The sequence below is a fragment of the Nicotiana tabacum genome, chromosome 6, assembly GCF_000715075.1.
Source record: "Nicotiana tabacum cultivar K326 chromosome 6, ASM71507v2, whole genome shotgun sequence".
In the NCBI taxonomy this organism is placed as follows: Eukaryota; Viridiplantae; Streptophyta; class Magnoliopsida; order Solanales; family Solanaceae; genus Nicotiana; species Nicotiana tabacum.
In genome coordinates, this window is record NC_134085.1 from 108,671,923 (window position 1) to 108,686,469 (window position 14,547).

Consider the following 14,547-nt stretch of genomic DNA (forward strand, 5'->3'; position numbering starts at 1 on the left):
GGAAACAGAACGGTAACTCATGAGACGACTGGTTGGGTCGTCACAACATGTCATGTGCAATCTCCAGTTTCATCATATGCATCTATAAGTAACATTTATTATACATCAATAAGTGTTAAAGTTCAAATCTCATCAAATTAATAAAATTCGATATATATATCAAGTGCTATATTTCTTATTTTTCAAAATAATCAAAGAGCTTAATATCTTCCTTAGGGTGACTGTGGTCTTTTCTTCACATTAGCATTGTCACAACATGAAACTCTCCTTTCTCTACGGCATTTAACTAATTAGAACTTATATTAAGGCTTTGAAAACAAATCAAATGGGGCTTAGATAAAAGAAAGTTGTAGCAAGAATTACTAATACATTTGCAAAAATGATGAATTTTAGTGTTGCGTTGTTCGTCCAAATAGGTCATACATTTTCAATACCGGTTGAAGCAAGAGAGTCCAATTCTTCAATACTTAATTGATTTGATAAGGTTTCAGGGACTAATTTATGTAAATAGAAAATTGTACAGCACCAAAACCATAATATCTCAAGACTAATGAAACTAAAGCAAGATATACCAACCGAAAGAAGCCATTCCAAAATTACACTTAGTCGAAAAACAATAATTATCAAAGTCAGGCTCACAACATCTATCAATGAAATCAAGATAAGGCAATAATAACATTAGTGAACTAAGCAACAAAATATTCTACCAAACTTATGTGAATTAAATTGGCAGATAGTGATTCACCTGTGCAAAGCCCAAGCTACACTGAATATGAAGCAGCAACGTCGAAATAAGAATAGAGCACCAGATGCTAAAAGATGCCAGAAAGATGTACAGTCAAGGAAGTTTAAATAAGTAAATTTTTATTGAACAATTGGAGGTATAAAATTCATAATTGGGACCGGTAAGTTTAAATAATGCAACTTTTCTGAAGGGCACAACTTCTTCTTTGAAGAAACACATCCGTTCGCATAAAGGTGGCTGCTTCAGCGTGAATTTTTTTCTTTAATTAGGGTCATTAGGTTTTAAAAAGGGCAATATATATGTAATTTAATTTTTATATTTGAGGGTTCCTGCTTTTATGAAATAATATTAAATATTTGGTTCAGAGAAATCCTCACTTTTCTACATGATTAGAAAAAATGTTGTTTGGATCTTTACCCACTTTAAAATCTTTAACCAGTAGCAGATGTCATTAATAAAAATAATATAAATAAGTAAAAAATATAATACAAATTTAAAATGACGTTATTTCTTGTTAATTAATATTATAGGACTAAAATTTGCATGGTGACTTGAATTTTAGCCTCTTACTAAACTTGTTCGAGTTATTAATATTTTCATTGCTCAGTCATATATATATTTTTGGTGCTGACAAACAAAAGAATAAATTTGTCAGACCTGCAAGAAGCAATGGTACGAAGAAAACTTCTTTAAATCATATTTTTTCTTCACATTTTCACCTTAATTATCTAAGAATTTAGGACTTTAAATAAAGACGCTTGTTTAGGATAATTCGTGTAGAAACCTACCCTTAAGGCTAAAAAAATGCAATCTCGAACTTCAGGACTGACGTGGTAATAAAGGTATATTAAGAAAGGTTTTCTTGAAGATGATTTAGTAATAAACGGAGAGTACGTACACAAATAAAGGAGTGCAAATGCAATGATATGTTCCTTGTTCCAATACTCACCGAAAACGAAAAGAAGATCACTAAAGCAAAAATAACGAAATATTTTTAGAATCATGTTTATCATCCCAATTCAAGGGCATAAGCAGCAAACGCAGTTAGATTTACTCTATAACATTTAGACCTCCAAATTAACTAGAAGTCTACGCCAATCATACTACCTTTAGAATTGAATTTTGAACTTTGTGGTTGATAACAATTTGGAGAAATAAGTAACATAGTCATAACTTAAAATTATCTACTATGTTATTCATATAAAGAGGACTTTACAAAATTACGGAAAATAAGAATAGTTAAATAGATTATAAATGGAGGCTTGTGCATGGAAATGTATCTTAAAGAAGGGACATATGAAACGTTGCTTGCTTGGGTGTTAAAAGTAGGCGTCTGTCACTTGCATCTATTTGTAATTTTTTAATTTTTAATATTTAAATTAAATGGGTTAGGTTAGTAGATAAGGAGGGGTATTTTAGTAATTTAACTTTTGACTTAAGGGCTTCTCACTTTTAATATAGTACTAGTTTCTCGGTACGTGCGTTGCACGTGTATGTCAAGTTATATAATACAAAATTTTATAATTTGTATCGATATTAAAAATATAAAATTTCAAATAAAATTTTCGTGAATGAATAAAGTATTTGTTTATGCGAACATTCAACGTAGATCATCCAACGTAGACTTAAGGGCTTCTCACTTTTAATATAGTACTAGTTTCTCGGTACGTGCGTTGCACGTGTATGTCAAGTTATATAATACAAAATTTTATAATTTGTATCGATATTAAAAATATAAAATTTCAAATAAAATTTTCGTGAATGAATAAAGTATTTGTTTATGCGAACATTCAACGTAGATCATCATATTGTGACTTGTTTGTCGGGGTCAAGATGATTGGATGCCCTTTAAATCTATGAAGATAAATAATCAAAGTTTAGTTAGATCTCAATGTGATTCTTTTTAGTTAATTTGATTTAGTAAGGTACAAACATATGGTGTATCTCACCTATTATACTTCCTTATTGACGATATTCCTCGTGTATGTTTCTTCCATTTGTTTTGGTTGCTCTATCATGGCTGAGACTCTTATTGTAAATTCTCCAGCTCTTCACGAGTGGGTCGAACACACCCGTCAACCACTTGGTTATAACATTTATTGGCGAACATCTTTGGCAATTCTGTTCATTCACCTATACAAGAGTATCGGACTATCGGTTGTAAAATTCAGAAATAATTATTTGTCAAGGTAAAATTCAGAAATAACTATGGTTATAACATTTACAATTACGATTTATCACCCGGTGACAGACTAATCGTAACAATGGAGAATATAAAAAATGGACAATTAAAAGAAAATCCTGGTCAAGGGCTTATCGTTGTGCACGAATAAGGGGTCATAGGCTCTGGCAGATACGGTTCTAACTTTGATACGATTCTAACTTTGATACGATTGTTTGGATCCCAGTTGAGAAACTGGTCATTCACAAAGAATCTAAAATATAGATGCAAGTTCTTTTAACATATTGGCAGCCAACTAAGCAGCACCTGAGTGAGAACATGTTGTAACACATTTAAACAATTGATCATAAAAAAAGCTTCTTCATTACATGTGCAAGTTGTGTTGTTTCACTTAAGTTATACAAAGACATGTTCCAATAAGATTAATTACAGGTACAACAATTAAAAATATTGATGCATAGGTTGTGACATCAGTAACTCCATAATTTGATAGAATTGACAACAGTTGTGCCAAAGAACACAATTAACAAGCGTGGTACAATAAAGCAAGAAATTTTTTAATAGAATTGGCAATAGCTGTGCCAAAGAACAAAAATTTAACAATGAGTAATACAAGAAAGCAAGAAAAAATTGAGCAGAGGTATATGACTATTGGTTGATTACGACAAAAAGAATAGATCTAGGGAAGCAAGTGCAATAGCAATGCCATTTAGGCTTAGGAATTTAACTCTTATGACAGAGAATGAGCCCATGTTATTTGAAAGATTCAAAGATGACTCTTGAATTTAGCTGTATATTATCTGTATGTTACCTATATGAGCTAAAATATTGTGATAATCAAATAAATAAGATTAGCTTTCAAAAATCTCTACTCTCAGGAACCCAACAATATGAAGGTGAATGCCTAATTCTAGGGAAGAGCTTTAACCACATTAATGTATAAGATGAAATAAAATGCAATAACTCCAACAATAACTTTATTCCTCCGACCACTTTAGAGAAATAAAGAATTCATGTAACATTGGAGAAATCATAATTAATTAAATCTCCTATCGCATCTACCGAATAAATTAAATTTGCATAACAATAGTAACATTCTAAGTATAATAGTAATTAAAGTAAGATAGATTATGTGCTTTCTATTGTGAGTAACATTCTTGTTTGAAATGTTTCTGATTAATTAGTAAACATATTAGCATTACCCGTTGTGTGAGTGAGTCATCGAGGTAATCTGTTAGAAGAGAGGTAAACAATTTTACATTGAATCAATATTAAATCTCTAAGGAAAATAAAAATATTTTTCAAATGAAAGTTCTTTTCGAACAAATATCAAATCTTAAATGTTTGTTCGAAACAAACTCAAAAGTTTGAAAAAAGGCGAACTTAGGCCAAACTACTCCATTGTCAAGTAAAACCTCCTCAACTTTGTCAGTATTTACCCTAAAATTTTTAATGATTAAATGTCCATTGCAATAATTATCATCATAGTAAAAGTAATAACAATACTATAACAACAAAAACCATGAAAACAAAATAATTATAGAAACTAATGTCATAACCAAACCTCTACTTTGTAACCTTCAGTTTAGATTGTTCGGCAACCAAATCACAATTCAATCGATCAGCAGTATAGGTCTATAAGAGACCAAGGTGCATTTTAATTATAAAACTTCAAATCACTTCATTATGACTATGAGTGAAGAATGTAAATCAATAAGTAAAAACTCGAGGAATCAATGAGTAAATACTCGAGGCACAAGTTTAATAACAATCATCTCAATAATTCAGAGGTATTAACCCATATTTTGATTCATTTAGCTAACTTTATATAACACACATATTTTGCTGGAACATATTTTCTCAAAGCGACCCCAAGTTGAAGCTGTGGCCAATCCTTACTCTTAAACTTTAATATTAATGGCAAATTTGAACTATTTGGAACATATGGTAACCTACTTAACTAACATGATGAGTTAGAATTTAAAAATTTATGATATTCCGTTGATGGCCTTCGACAATATTTATGTTTGAAAAGAATACTCTTAGCGGATGATATATTTATTAATGGACGATAATATAAAAAACAAGTGTATATATTACCTTATTTGTTAGGAGTATTAAGCTAGATTCATTCTTCGCCATAGGTTAGAAAAAATGATCTAAACTTTCTTGATACTTCTTATGTTTCAATGAGTAACCTTCTTGAAGAATGTAAATCAATGAGTACTCGAGGCACAAGTTTAATAACAATCATCTCAATAAAATTGTCCATGATTATTCCAAATCAATGAAAATTATCAACCAAAATTAGTATCATTAAGTAGCCAAACACATAAATTATTACACAGAACTTGTTAGAAAAAGAACATGCTAAGAAATCAAAATAACAAATTACTTGAAGAGATATAGATAGACCTTTAACCACCCAATGCCAAATTCCTTCCTTTTTCAATCATCTTTTACCAAAATAAGAACGTCCAATGAAAAACAATTAAAAATAAATATCTTACCTTAATGTTTGTTGGTTTGGATGACAAAATTTCTAACTCATTATGCAATTCTCCTAACAACTTGTACCATCAATATCCAAAAAAAAAAAAGACAAATAATATAATAAAATAAAAAACAATTAACCGATAGTTGCTCATTAGGAGATGCACGTGTGACACTATGGGTCTTTCTAAAACCTGTTGGAAAAATTTAACAGAGAAGTGCAATGATTGATGGAAACTTGCCATGGGGGTTCTCATTTTTAAAGAGAAAGAAATTAAATGGTGCAACTGTTGGGAAGATTTAGAGCGAAGTTCAAGCGCAATAGGGGACGCTTCAGACAGTCGCGTGTAGCAGTTTATTTTTAGGGTTTAAAAAAAATATTTAATAAGAGAAGGGTAATTTTGTAATTTGACTTTTAACTTAAGAGCTTCATGCTTTTAATATTTTGCAGATTGTAGATATATTTAACTTTTGACTTTAGGGCTTCTCACTTTTAATATATTATATATAAAATTGTGAATATAATTTGTGGATCTGGTTCGATTTTTTCTTCGCTTTGCTTTTTTATCAAATCAAACCAAATAAAAAACTGTCAGCTTTCAAAAATTCATATTCAAACCAAAGCCAAACCCAAAAAAAAATATTTAGCCGTTTGAATCGATTTTCGGTTTTGGTCAATTTTTAACCAAACCGTGAACACCACCATTATATATAGTTGAATTTCCCAAGTAGAGGTTGTTTTAGATGAGAGCACCTTGTGAGATTGAGAATTTGAAACAAAAACTGCTGCGGGGTTTAACTAATGTTGCTGTCTTTTGAAAATGATGAGGAAATGTTGTTCTGACTTGCTTAGATTGCTGCGATTTTAGTGAATGTGGAGTATTACTTGCAAGAGTTTTGATCTTTCAGCAGTTTAATACTAAAGCCACCAAAGTTGTAAAACTATGGTTATTCTTTTCACTGCTGTGATGACACTGCTCAATAGACTGGTTGAAAAAAGCATACAACAAAATCTAACTGTTATACCTGGTGTGCTAAGCGATTATTATACAGACTGTACAAGAGAATCAAGGGAATCACTATATACAAAATAATTATGACAAATGAGCTGACTACTGGAAATTTGCCAGCAGCAACAGTCACTCTCTCCAGCACATTCCACTGCTTTGGCTGCTAATGGATGTCATGATAATCAATGAATCCTTTATTCCGGTCCTGCATGGGGATACACATCGAAATAAGACTGAAAGAGGATCATGTCGTGGACTCCTAGTTGTTCCTTAACAGCACAATTTTTGTAAATTCAGCAGTTCTCTGGTGGCTCTTGACAAGATGTCCGTTCATTAAGCCTCCTCTCAGCAGCTATAGCAGCAGCAACAGAAGGTGGCAAATGCGTCAAGCTCCCAGTTGCCTTATCATCAGTGGAAGGTGCCACCCTGAATAAGGATTCAACATCTCTTAGTGTCAAAACGGGCTGATCTTGATTCTTTCTGTTGCCACTAACAAGTGAACCGAGATTCCTGCTCTTATTCAACTTATATAAGCTCTCCTCAACTGTGTCTTTCACCTATTATTTTATTATAGAAACCAACAAAAAAAGAGAGTTATGAATAATCCCCTCTGCAGGATACTATGTAGCAAAAATAGGTTGATAAAAGTATAACAAAGAATCCCTGGAAGCATCCAGTGCACAGATAAATATAGGTCATCTCACCAACACAAGCTTTAAATTCATATCAAAAGACCGAAATAGGTCTCCATCCAAAGTCACTTCAGCAGTTTTAAGTTTCATTAACTTTTTGCATATGAATGGAGGTGACACATTCATTCAAGATTCATGTTGTTAGTAGGAGATTTAGGTTATATTTAAAATGACAGACAGCTCAACTGGAAAACAACGCAAGTACAAGTTTTAGGTCAGTCATCATACCACGAATTTTAGACACAAAACTGTTTCCATACAGAGTTAGATTCAGACTCCCAACTCAATATTAACGAAGGTTAGAATAGAGAGACATACTATAAAACGATGAACAAGAGTCTTATGTGCCTGCCCAATTCGATGCACCCTGCCAATGGCTTGTGCTTCTGCTGCAGGATTCAGCAGTGGTTCAACAAGTATAACATGCTGGGCTTCCAGAAGATTGAGGCCATTGGCTCCATGTTGGATTAGGAGCAACAACACTTGAATGGATCTGGTTTCTGGGTGCCCCGCATGTCTTTTGCCAGTTTCTTTGACATTGCTGTTAAGGCCTCTGAACTGGCTGATGGCAACATGTGCTTTCCTGTGGACTCAGTACTATAAGTTCAAAATTTGAAACTGATGATTCATGGCAAATTCTGAAAAATGCAACAGGAAATGTTAAACCATAAAACCAAGATCTGCTTCCTTCACGGATTTTTGGAATGAACTAAGAATGTGGCGACTTCGTTCCAACTATTAGTTTTCATATGATGCCCAACACTGCTTAAAATCATAATAGTTTCATAAGTAAGATACAATTCCTGAGCTGATCCAGACTATGTCATCGATTATTGATATTTGGCATATTTATCTATGTTTTAGTATCAATTATTTTCCACTTTAATGTCCTCAGATTGTTTTAGCTGTTAAAAATACCTGATTTGGCTTAAATATTAATTTAATGATTAGAAAGCCAACAAGGTAAAAGGAGGCAATTAGGGAGATTTGCACCCCAACGATGTGGCGTAGTGGTCAATGAAGTGGGTCAGAACCAGAAGGTCTCACGTTCAAATCCCAACGGAGGCAAAAGCACTAGGTGATTTCTTTCCATTTGTCCAAGCCTTGGTGGACAGAGTTACCTGGTACCTGTTGTTGGTGGGAGGTGGAAGGTATCCCATAGAATTAGCCGAGGCACGCGCAAGCTGGTCCGGACATCACAATTATTTTTTTTTTAAAAAAAAGAAGGAAGATTTTTGGATTGAATTTGAAGATTTGAAGAAACTGAATAAGTCCCGGGGGGTATGGCGCGCATGCGAAAATTCTAGGCTTATACTCTGAGGGCTTGTTTTGTCCACACATAAATTTTAGCACACAAATGCTTCCTAGCCTATTTTCAGCCGCATCTCGACATGGAAGACAAGAGATCACCATTGTTGAAACAAGATCAAGCTTGGAAAAGCCTCAAGTCCATTCTAACTGAAGATCTAAAGGGTTTTTCATGAACTTTTCTTATTTTCTTCTTCTATGGATTCTCTCTTGTTATCTAACTTTGGGTTTTTGAGTAGAATGATATTGGCTCGTGTCCTTATTCCTTTATCTAGAGTTTGATGGAACCTTTTATTGGGCGAACTATTTGGCTGCTTCTTGATAAATAGGCCTGAATCTGTTTTTATTTGTTTCAACAATGAATTTCTTGTGTTTGATTGAAGAGCTCTCAATTGAATGTGCCCTAGATTCTTGACCAAAACTTGGGAAAGGAATTTCAAGATTGGTGTTAGTTGAACAATAACATTTCAGATTAATTAAGGTATTAATTAGTTTGATCTAAAGACTATAATTAGGAACAATTCAATCTTATTGTGATCTTTTGTGAGCTGGCTTACAGGAATCCTTGAATTAACTTGGGAGAGTAATTTGAGGAAATTGTTGCGCTAGTAATTGGGAAGTTCTAGCGATAATCTAGTGACTCACGATCAGTAAAAATAATCAGACGAGATCCATAGAGAAGTGGTTGCTATTTCATTCCAATAACTGGGGAATTCATGATCCTAGGCCTTTTATTAATTGACTTCTACTCCACATATTTTTAATAGTAGTAAATCTTTAATCATAATTAAAAAAACATTAGTTGGTAATCGTTCAACTTAGTTTACTCAATAATTAAACCAGCTAAAACTAGTCCTGAGCTCTCTGTGGGATCGATCCTGGACTTAAAAGCCAGGTTATATTTGTAAAGACTATAGATCATCTCATTAAGGGTAAAATGAGAATTTTAAAGTCAAATTGTTTCTAGCTATATAAAGGATCATTCCTTTTAGGACAGGATAAAAAAGAAAGTGCATCACATAAATTGGACAGAAGGAGTAGGAGTATGCAGAAGCAGAAGCAGAAGAGCAAGAGTGGATTAATGCTAGTTCTGGGCCATCTTCATCATCAAAGTTGAGAAGACAGTCTGAAGGTTTAGCTGATTTACTACATCAAGTATGTGGAAAAACCACACTTCCGCAATGTGAGTTGTTTGGTACAAATTGGATATTTTAGCATGACCGTTCCCAGATTCTCACAAGAGTTATTTATTATATAGTAGAAACTTGCTCTTTGATACATTAACTCAAGTATGGAACATTAAAGATGGTCCCTTAGGATGAAAAAGGATGAATCAGGTTCCTAGTTTTTGCTTAGATCATATTTAGAGAAGGAACTTGATCCTTATAAAATTTATAGTATCTTCTGTCCGGGGAATTGGAAGTAACGAGCAAAATTGATTTCCACAGGCAATATCCTCTTATGGACTGGAAGGAAGACTCAAAACCTTAATACAACAGGTTGGAATTGGATAGCCAAAGATCATAGAGGACTTTCAGGCAAGAGAGTGGACTTATAGTTTGGCTTGTATACCATATGAAAGAATATAATCTTCCAACCAACATTTTAAACAATGATTGATTAGCCTAAGACCATTATGCTACATATTTCTCTAATAATCAATTATATTATTTCACATGTATAGGACTGTAAAGATCAGGATACAACCTGGAGAGGTTCCACGAGATAGGAGAACTTTTTGCATAGGAATTTATTTATGCAAGATACGATAATCATTACCAGTTTAGAGTTTCACGGCTAGATCCTATGCTGAAGTAAAGGCATGTCATCCTCAAAGATACGTGCTGTTATCATAAACATTTTTTTTTTTGAATTGGTAACTATTGTATATATTAAAAACATCAGTACATAGGTTGCACTGAAAACCAAATTTACATGAAGAGAATTAGTAGATGTTCTAATTCGAGACCTAGCAAAATCCTAGTATGTCTATGATTGTCAATGTATCTTCTATGTAAATCTGTTTGCACCAAAAACAAAAAAGAAGAATACAATTGAGTTTGATCTTCTGCACTGGATTGCTTCTATCTTCAAAACATCTCGCGTTTCTTTCCCTCCAAACTGTCCACCAGATACAAGCCGGGACAGTCCTCCATCTATCTCTACTAGTTGCTTCAGCTCCAACTTCTTCCCAGCTATAAAGGACATATTTAAGCCTGTATGGCATTGACCATGAAATACCCCCAAGACTAATAAAGATTTTCCATAGTTGGTCTGTAATCTTGCAATGTAGAAACAAATGTGTGACAGTTTCAGCATTTTCCCCGCACAGAAAACATCTTGAGCACAGAGAAATTCCCCTTTTTATGAGATTATCCTGGGTTAATACCGCCTCCTTTGCTAGTAGCCAAGTGAAGCAAGCTACCTTGTATGGAATCTTTGTTTTCCATATATGTTTCCAAGGCCATGGGTCCACCTGTTGATTATTATGATTCAAAATCTTATATGCATCCTTCACCCGGTAAACCCCTATGTTGTGCCTCTTCCACCAAAGTGAATCAAAACCTTCCTGTAATCCTTTAAATGCTTCCAGCTCTTTGTAAAGGTCAGCTAATCTTGTTATCTCCCAGTCATTCAACTGTCTTCTTAGAGCGATTTCCCATCCTTGATGACTCCTCATATCAGCTACTGTCTTATGCTGGTTTTGTGCTAAACCAAACATATCGGGGTATCTTTCCTTTAAGCTTCCGTTTCCTAACCAGTTATCATTCCAGAATGATGTGTTCCTTCCGTTGTTCACTCTTATGGAGGAGTGATTCTTCATTATAGGCCAAAGTTCTCTGATGGATTTCCACACACTTACTCCATATGATGTTCTGACTTTTTTTGACACCCAGTTATTTTCCTCACCATACTTTGCTTTGATCACTTTGCCCCATAAAGATTGGGGTTCTTGAGAGTACTTCCATAACCATTTCATTCTAAGAGCCTTGCTATGATTCTTCAAATTCCTTATTCCTAAACCACCTTGTTTTTTATCCATTGGGAGTGTCTTCCATTTAACTAAATGGAAGACCTTTTTCTCCTTATTACCTTGCCAAAGGAATGATCTTCGGAGTTTGTCCAATCTCTGTAAAATGCCTGCTGGAATTGGGAACAAAGACATCATATAAGTAGGAAGTGAGTCTAATACTGAGTTGATTAGAACTAGCCTGCCCCCCAATGATAGGTATTGTGATTTCCATCTTGACAGCTTCTTCTCACACTTTTCTATGACTGAATTCCAGATTTCTTTTGATTTGGATCTTGCACCAAGAGGCATCCCAAGGTAAACAGTTGGTAGGGACCCAACTTCTCCTCCCAATATCTGTGTCAGTTGCTCCATGTTGTTAACTTCATTAATGGGAAAAATATTGCTCTTTCTCCAGTTGATGTGTAATCCTGAGACTCCCTCAAATAAGACCAAAATGATTCTTAGGAATCTAAGTTGGTCCTTTTCGGCATCACAGAAGACTAGAGTATCATCAGCATATTGGAGATGTGTGATCTCTAGATTGTTTGCCCCACTCCTGTTTACCTCAAAACCTTTAACCCATCCACTGACTTTAGCCGTTTTGATCATGTTGTTCAATCCTTCCATGGCTATAATGAATAGAAAGGGAGATAAAGGATCACCTTGTCTTAGACCTCTGTGTGAATGGAAAAAACCTTTAGGAGATCCATTTATGAGAATGGAGAATTTTACAGTAGATATGCAAAATTTCATCCATCTATTCCATTTCTGCCCAAAACCCATTAGTTCTAACATTCTGAGTAGGAAGCTCCAATTTACATGATCATAGGCCTTCTCAATATCTAATCTGCATAAGATTCCAGGTTCTTTCTTTTTTATTCTTGAATCCACAGCTTCGTTGGCAATCAACACTGCATTTATTATTTGTCTTCCTTTGATGAAAGTCATTTGTTGAGCATCGACAATTTTCCCTACCACCCTCTTAAGTCTTTTGATTAAGACTTTTGAGAGCAATTTGTAGAAGCTCCCTATCAGACTGATCGGTTTGAAATCTCTCAATTCTTTCGCACCTGTCTTCTTTGGAATCAAAGCTATATATGTTGCATTGAAGCTTTTCTCAAACATCTCCTGAGAATGGAAGTTGTTGAAGGCCGCTATGATGTCTTCCTTCAAAATGTCCCAACACTTTCTGAAAAAACCCATTGTGTATCCATCCGGACCTGGGGCCTTGTCACCTGCACACATCTTCAGACAGGTCAAAACTTCTTGTTCCTCAAAGTTACTCTGTAAAAACTACCTTTTTGATTCAGAAATTCTTGAGCTATTTTCGAAATTGACCGTTGGTCTCCACTCTTCAGGTTCTTTGTATAACTCCTTGTAGAATTCAGTTATCTCAATCTGTATTCTGTCTGGATCCTCGACTACTTCATGTCGAATCATTAGTTGATCAATGTTGTTGTTTCTCTTGTGTGCATTTGCAGTGCGATGGAAAAATTTTGTATTCCTGTCCCCTTCTTTGAGCCACAGAGCTCTTGATTTTTGTCTCCATACAATTTCTTCATTCTTGAGTTGTTCCTCAATCTCCATTAGAGTAGCTGCTTTCCTCACTGATTCCTCCTCTGTCAACGCTCTTAGTTGTTGTGTTGTCTCAAAATCTACTAGTTGACTTAGCAATTTTGATTTTTGCAGTCCCAAATTACCTTCATAAACTCAGCTCCATTCTTTTAGCTTGCCCTTGAGAGCTTTTAACTTGCAAGCTAAAATGTAATCTGGTCTTCCTGAGAATTCAAAAGATGTCCACCAGTCTCTAATTCTGTCATCAAAACCTTCCACATTCAGCCACCAATTTTCAAACTTAAAGTATGATTTAGCTTGTTCCCACGCACCACAGTATAGAGCCACAGGTGAATGGTCTGAAATCAACCTTTGTTGGATAGTTTGCTTGATGTTTTTGAAGCTTTCATCCCATTCTTCTGAAATGAGAAATCTATCAATTCTTGAAGCGGTTGTATGATTGTCCCCTTTGAACCAAGTATAGTAGCCTCCTTCAAGTCGTAGATCTATCAACTCCATATGTTCTATGAAATCCGAGAATTTCACCATCGCTTTGGACCTCCTTGAACATTCCCGTTTTTCAGAAGGGTACCTTGTAACGTTAAAATCGCCACAAACCGCCCAAGGACCTTCCATCAATCCCCTCACTGCACCAATTTCTCTCCATACTATTTTCCTTTCTATTCTACAATTTGGGGCATACACTCCTGTTATGTGACATTGAAAATTCTGTAAAAGAGCCTCGAACTTGCAAGTCAAAGTGTATGCACCAGTCTGTAACACCTCCCCTTTCCATACTCTGCAATCCCATAATAACAAAATCCCCCCTCTCGTGCCGCTAGCTTCTAATCTTGCATACCTCACCCATCTACCACCTCATATTTGATTGACTTTTCCTTGATATCCCTCTCCACTTTTGTCTCTTGCATGCATATAATGTCTGCGCTCCAGTTCTGCACTTGACTTTTTATGATCTCTCTTTTCTTCTTGTCATTTAATCCCCTTACATTCCAGGAAATTACTTTGATCTTCATATTGAAATGATTGATAGATCTCTTCCCTACTCCTTTTCCCGTCACTCTTGAATTTGACATCAAACGAAGTTAAACCTTTTAATTCCAGTGATCCTTTGAATCTTTGTTTCTTCACCTCCAAACTCTGTCTCCACCCTTCTAACCTGTCTGCAACTGTCAATTTGCATTAACAATTCCAATGCTTCTTCTTCATGGCCTTGAAAATCTACTCCAAACATTTTCCCCAATTTGATCATATTTTGATGGACCCATAGTGTTGCATCCATGTCTTTATCTATTAATGGATTGTGTTGCTGAACTGCTATAGGATTCACCTCCTCGATTTCCCAATCTTGGATAGAGAGCTAAAGTGCTTTAGTTGTTCCAAAGCACTTCCAACTTGATCTTCTCCCATATTTGTGTTTATGCTCTGCTCCCCTGCCTTTTGTTCCAGTCTTGCTATCTCTGCTCCACCTTCTAGCTGACTGCAACTGTTAAGTGTTGCCTTTGGCATACTTTCAAGGTTTTCATTGGGGA

The 14,547-nt window shown here is 34.8% G+C and overlaps 1 protein-coding gene across 3 annotated transcripts in view; it reads right to left on the reverse strand.

The window, feature by feature from the left end:
• Positions 1-6,354: 6,354 nt before the first annotated feature.
• The window catches only part of LOC107802983 (uncharacterized), a 39,016-nt gene continuing 30,823 nt past the window's right edge, over positions 6,355-14,547 (reverse strand). For 2 of the 3 annotated variants that reach the window (XM_075255119.1, XM_075255118.1), the window contains 2 exons: positions 7,441-7,705; positions 6,355-6,987 (listed from right to left, as the gene is read on the reverse strand). In XM_075255119.1, coding sequence (XP_075111220.1) covers positions 6,724-6,987; positions 7,441-7,705 — 529 coding nt within the window. In that variant the 3' untranslated portion in view covers positions 6,355-6,723. The remainder of the gene's footprint in view (positions 6,988-7,440; positions 7,706-14,547) is intronic. The other variant, XM_075255120.1, reaches the window with a different exon arrangement.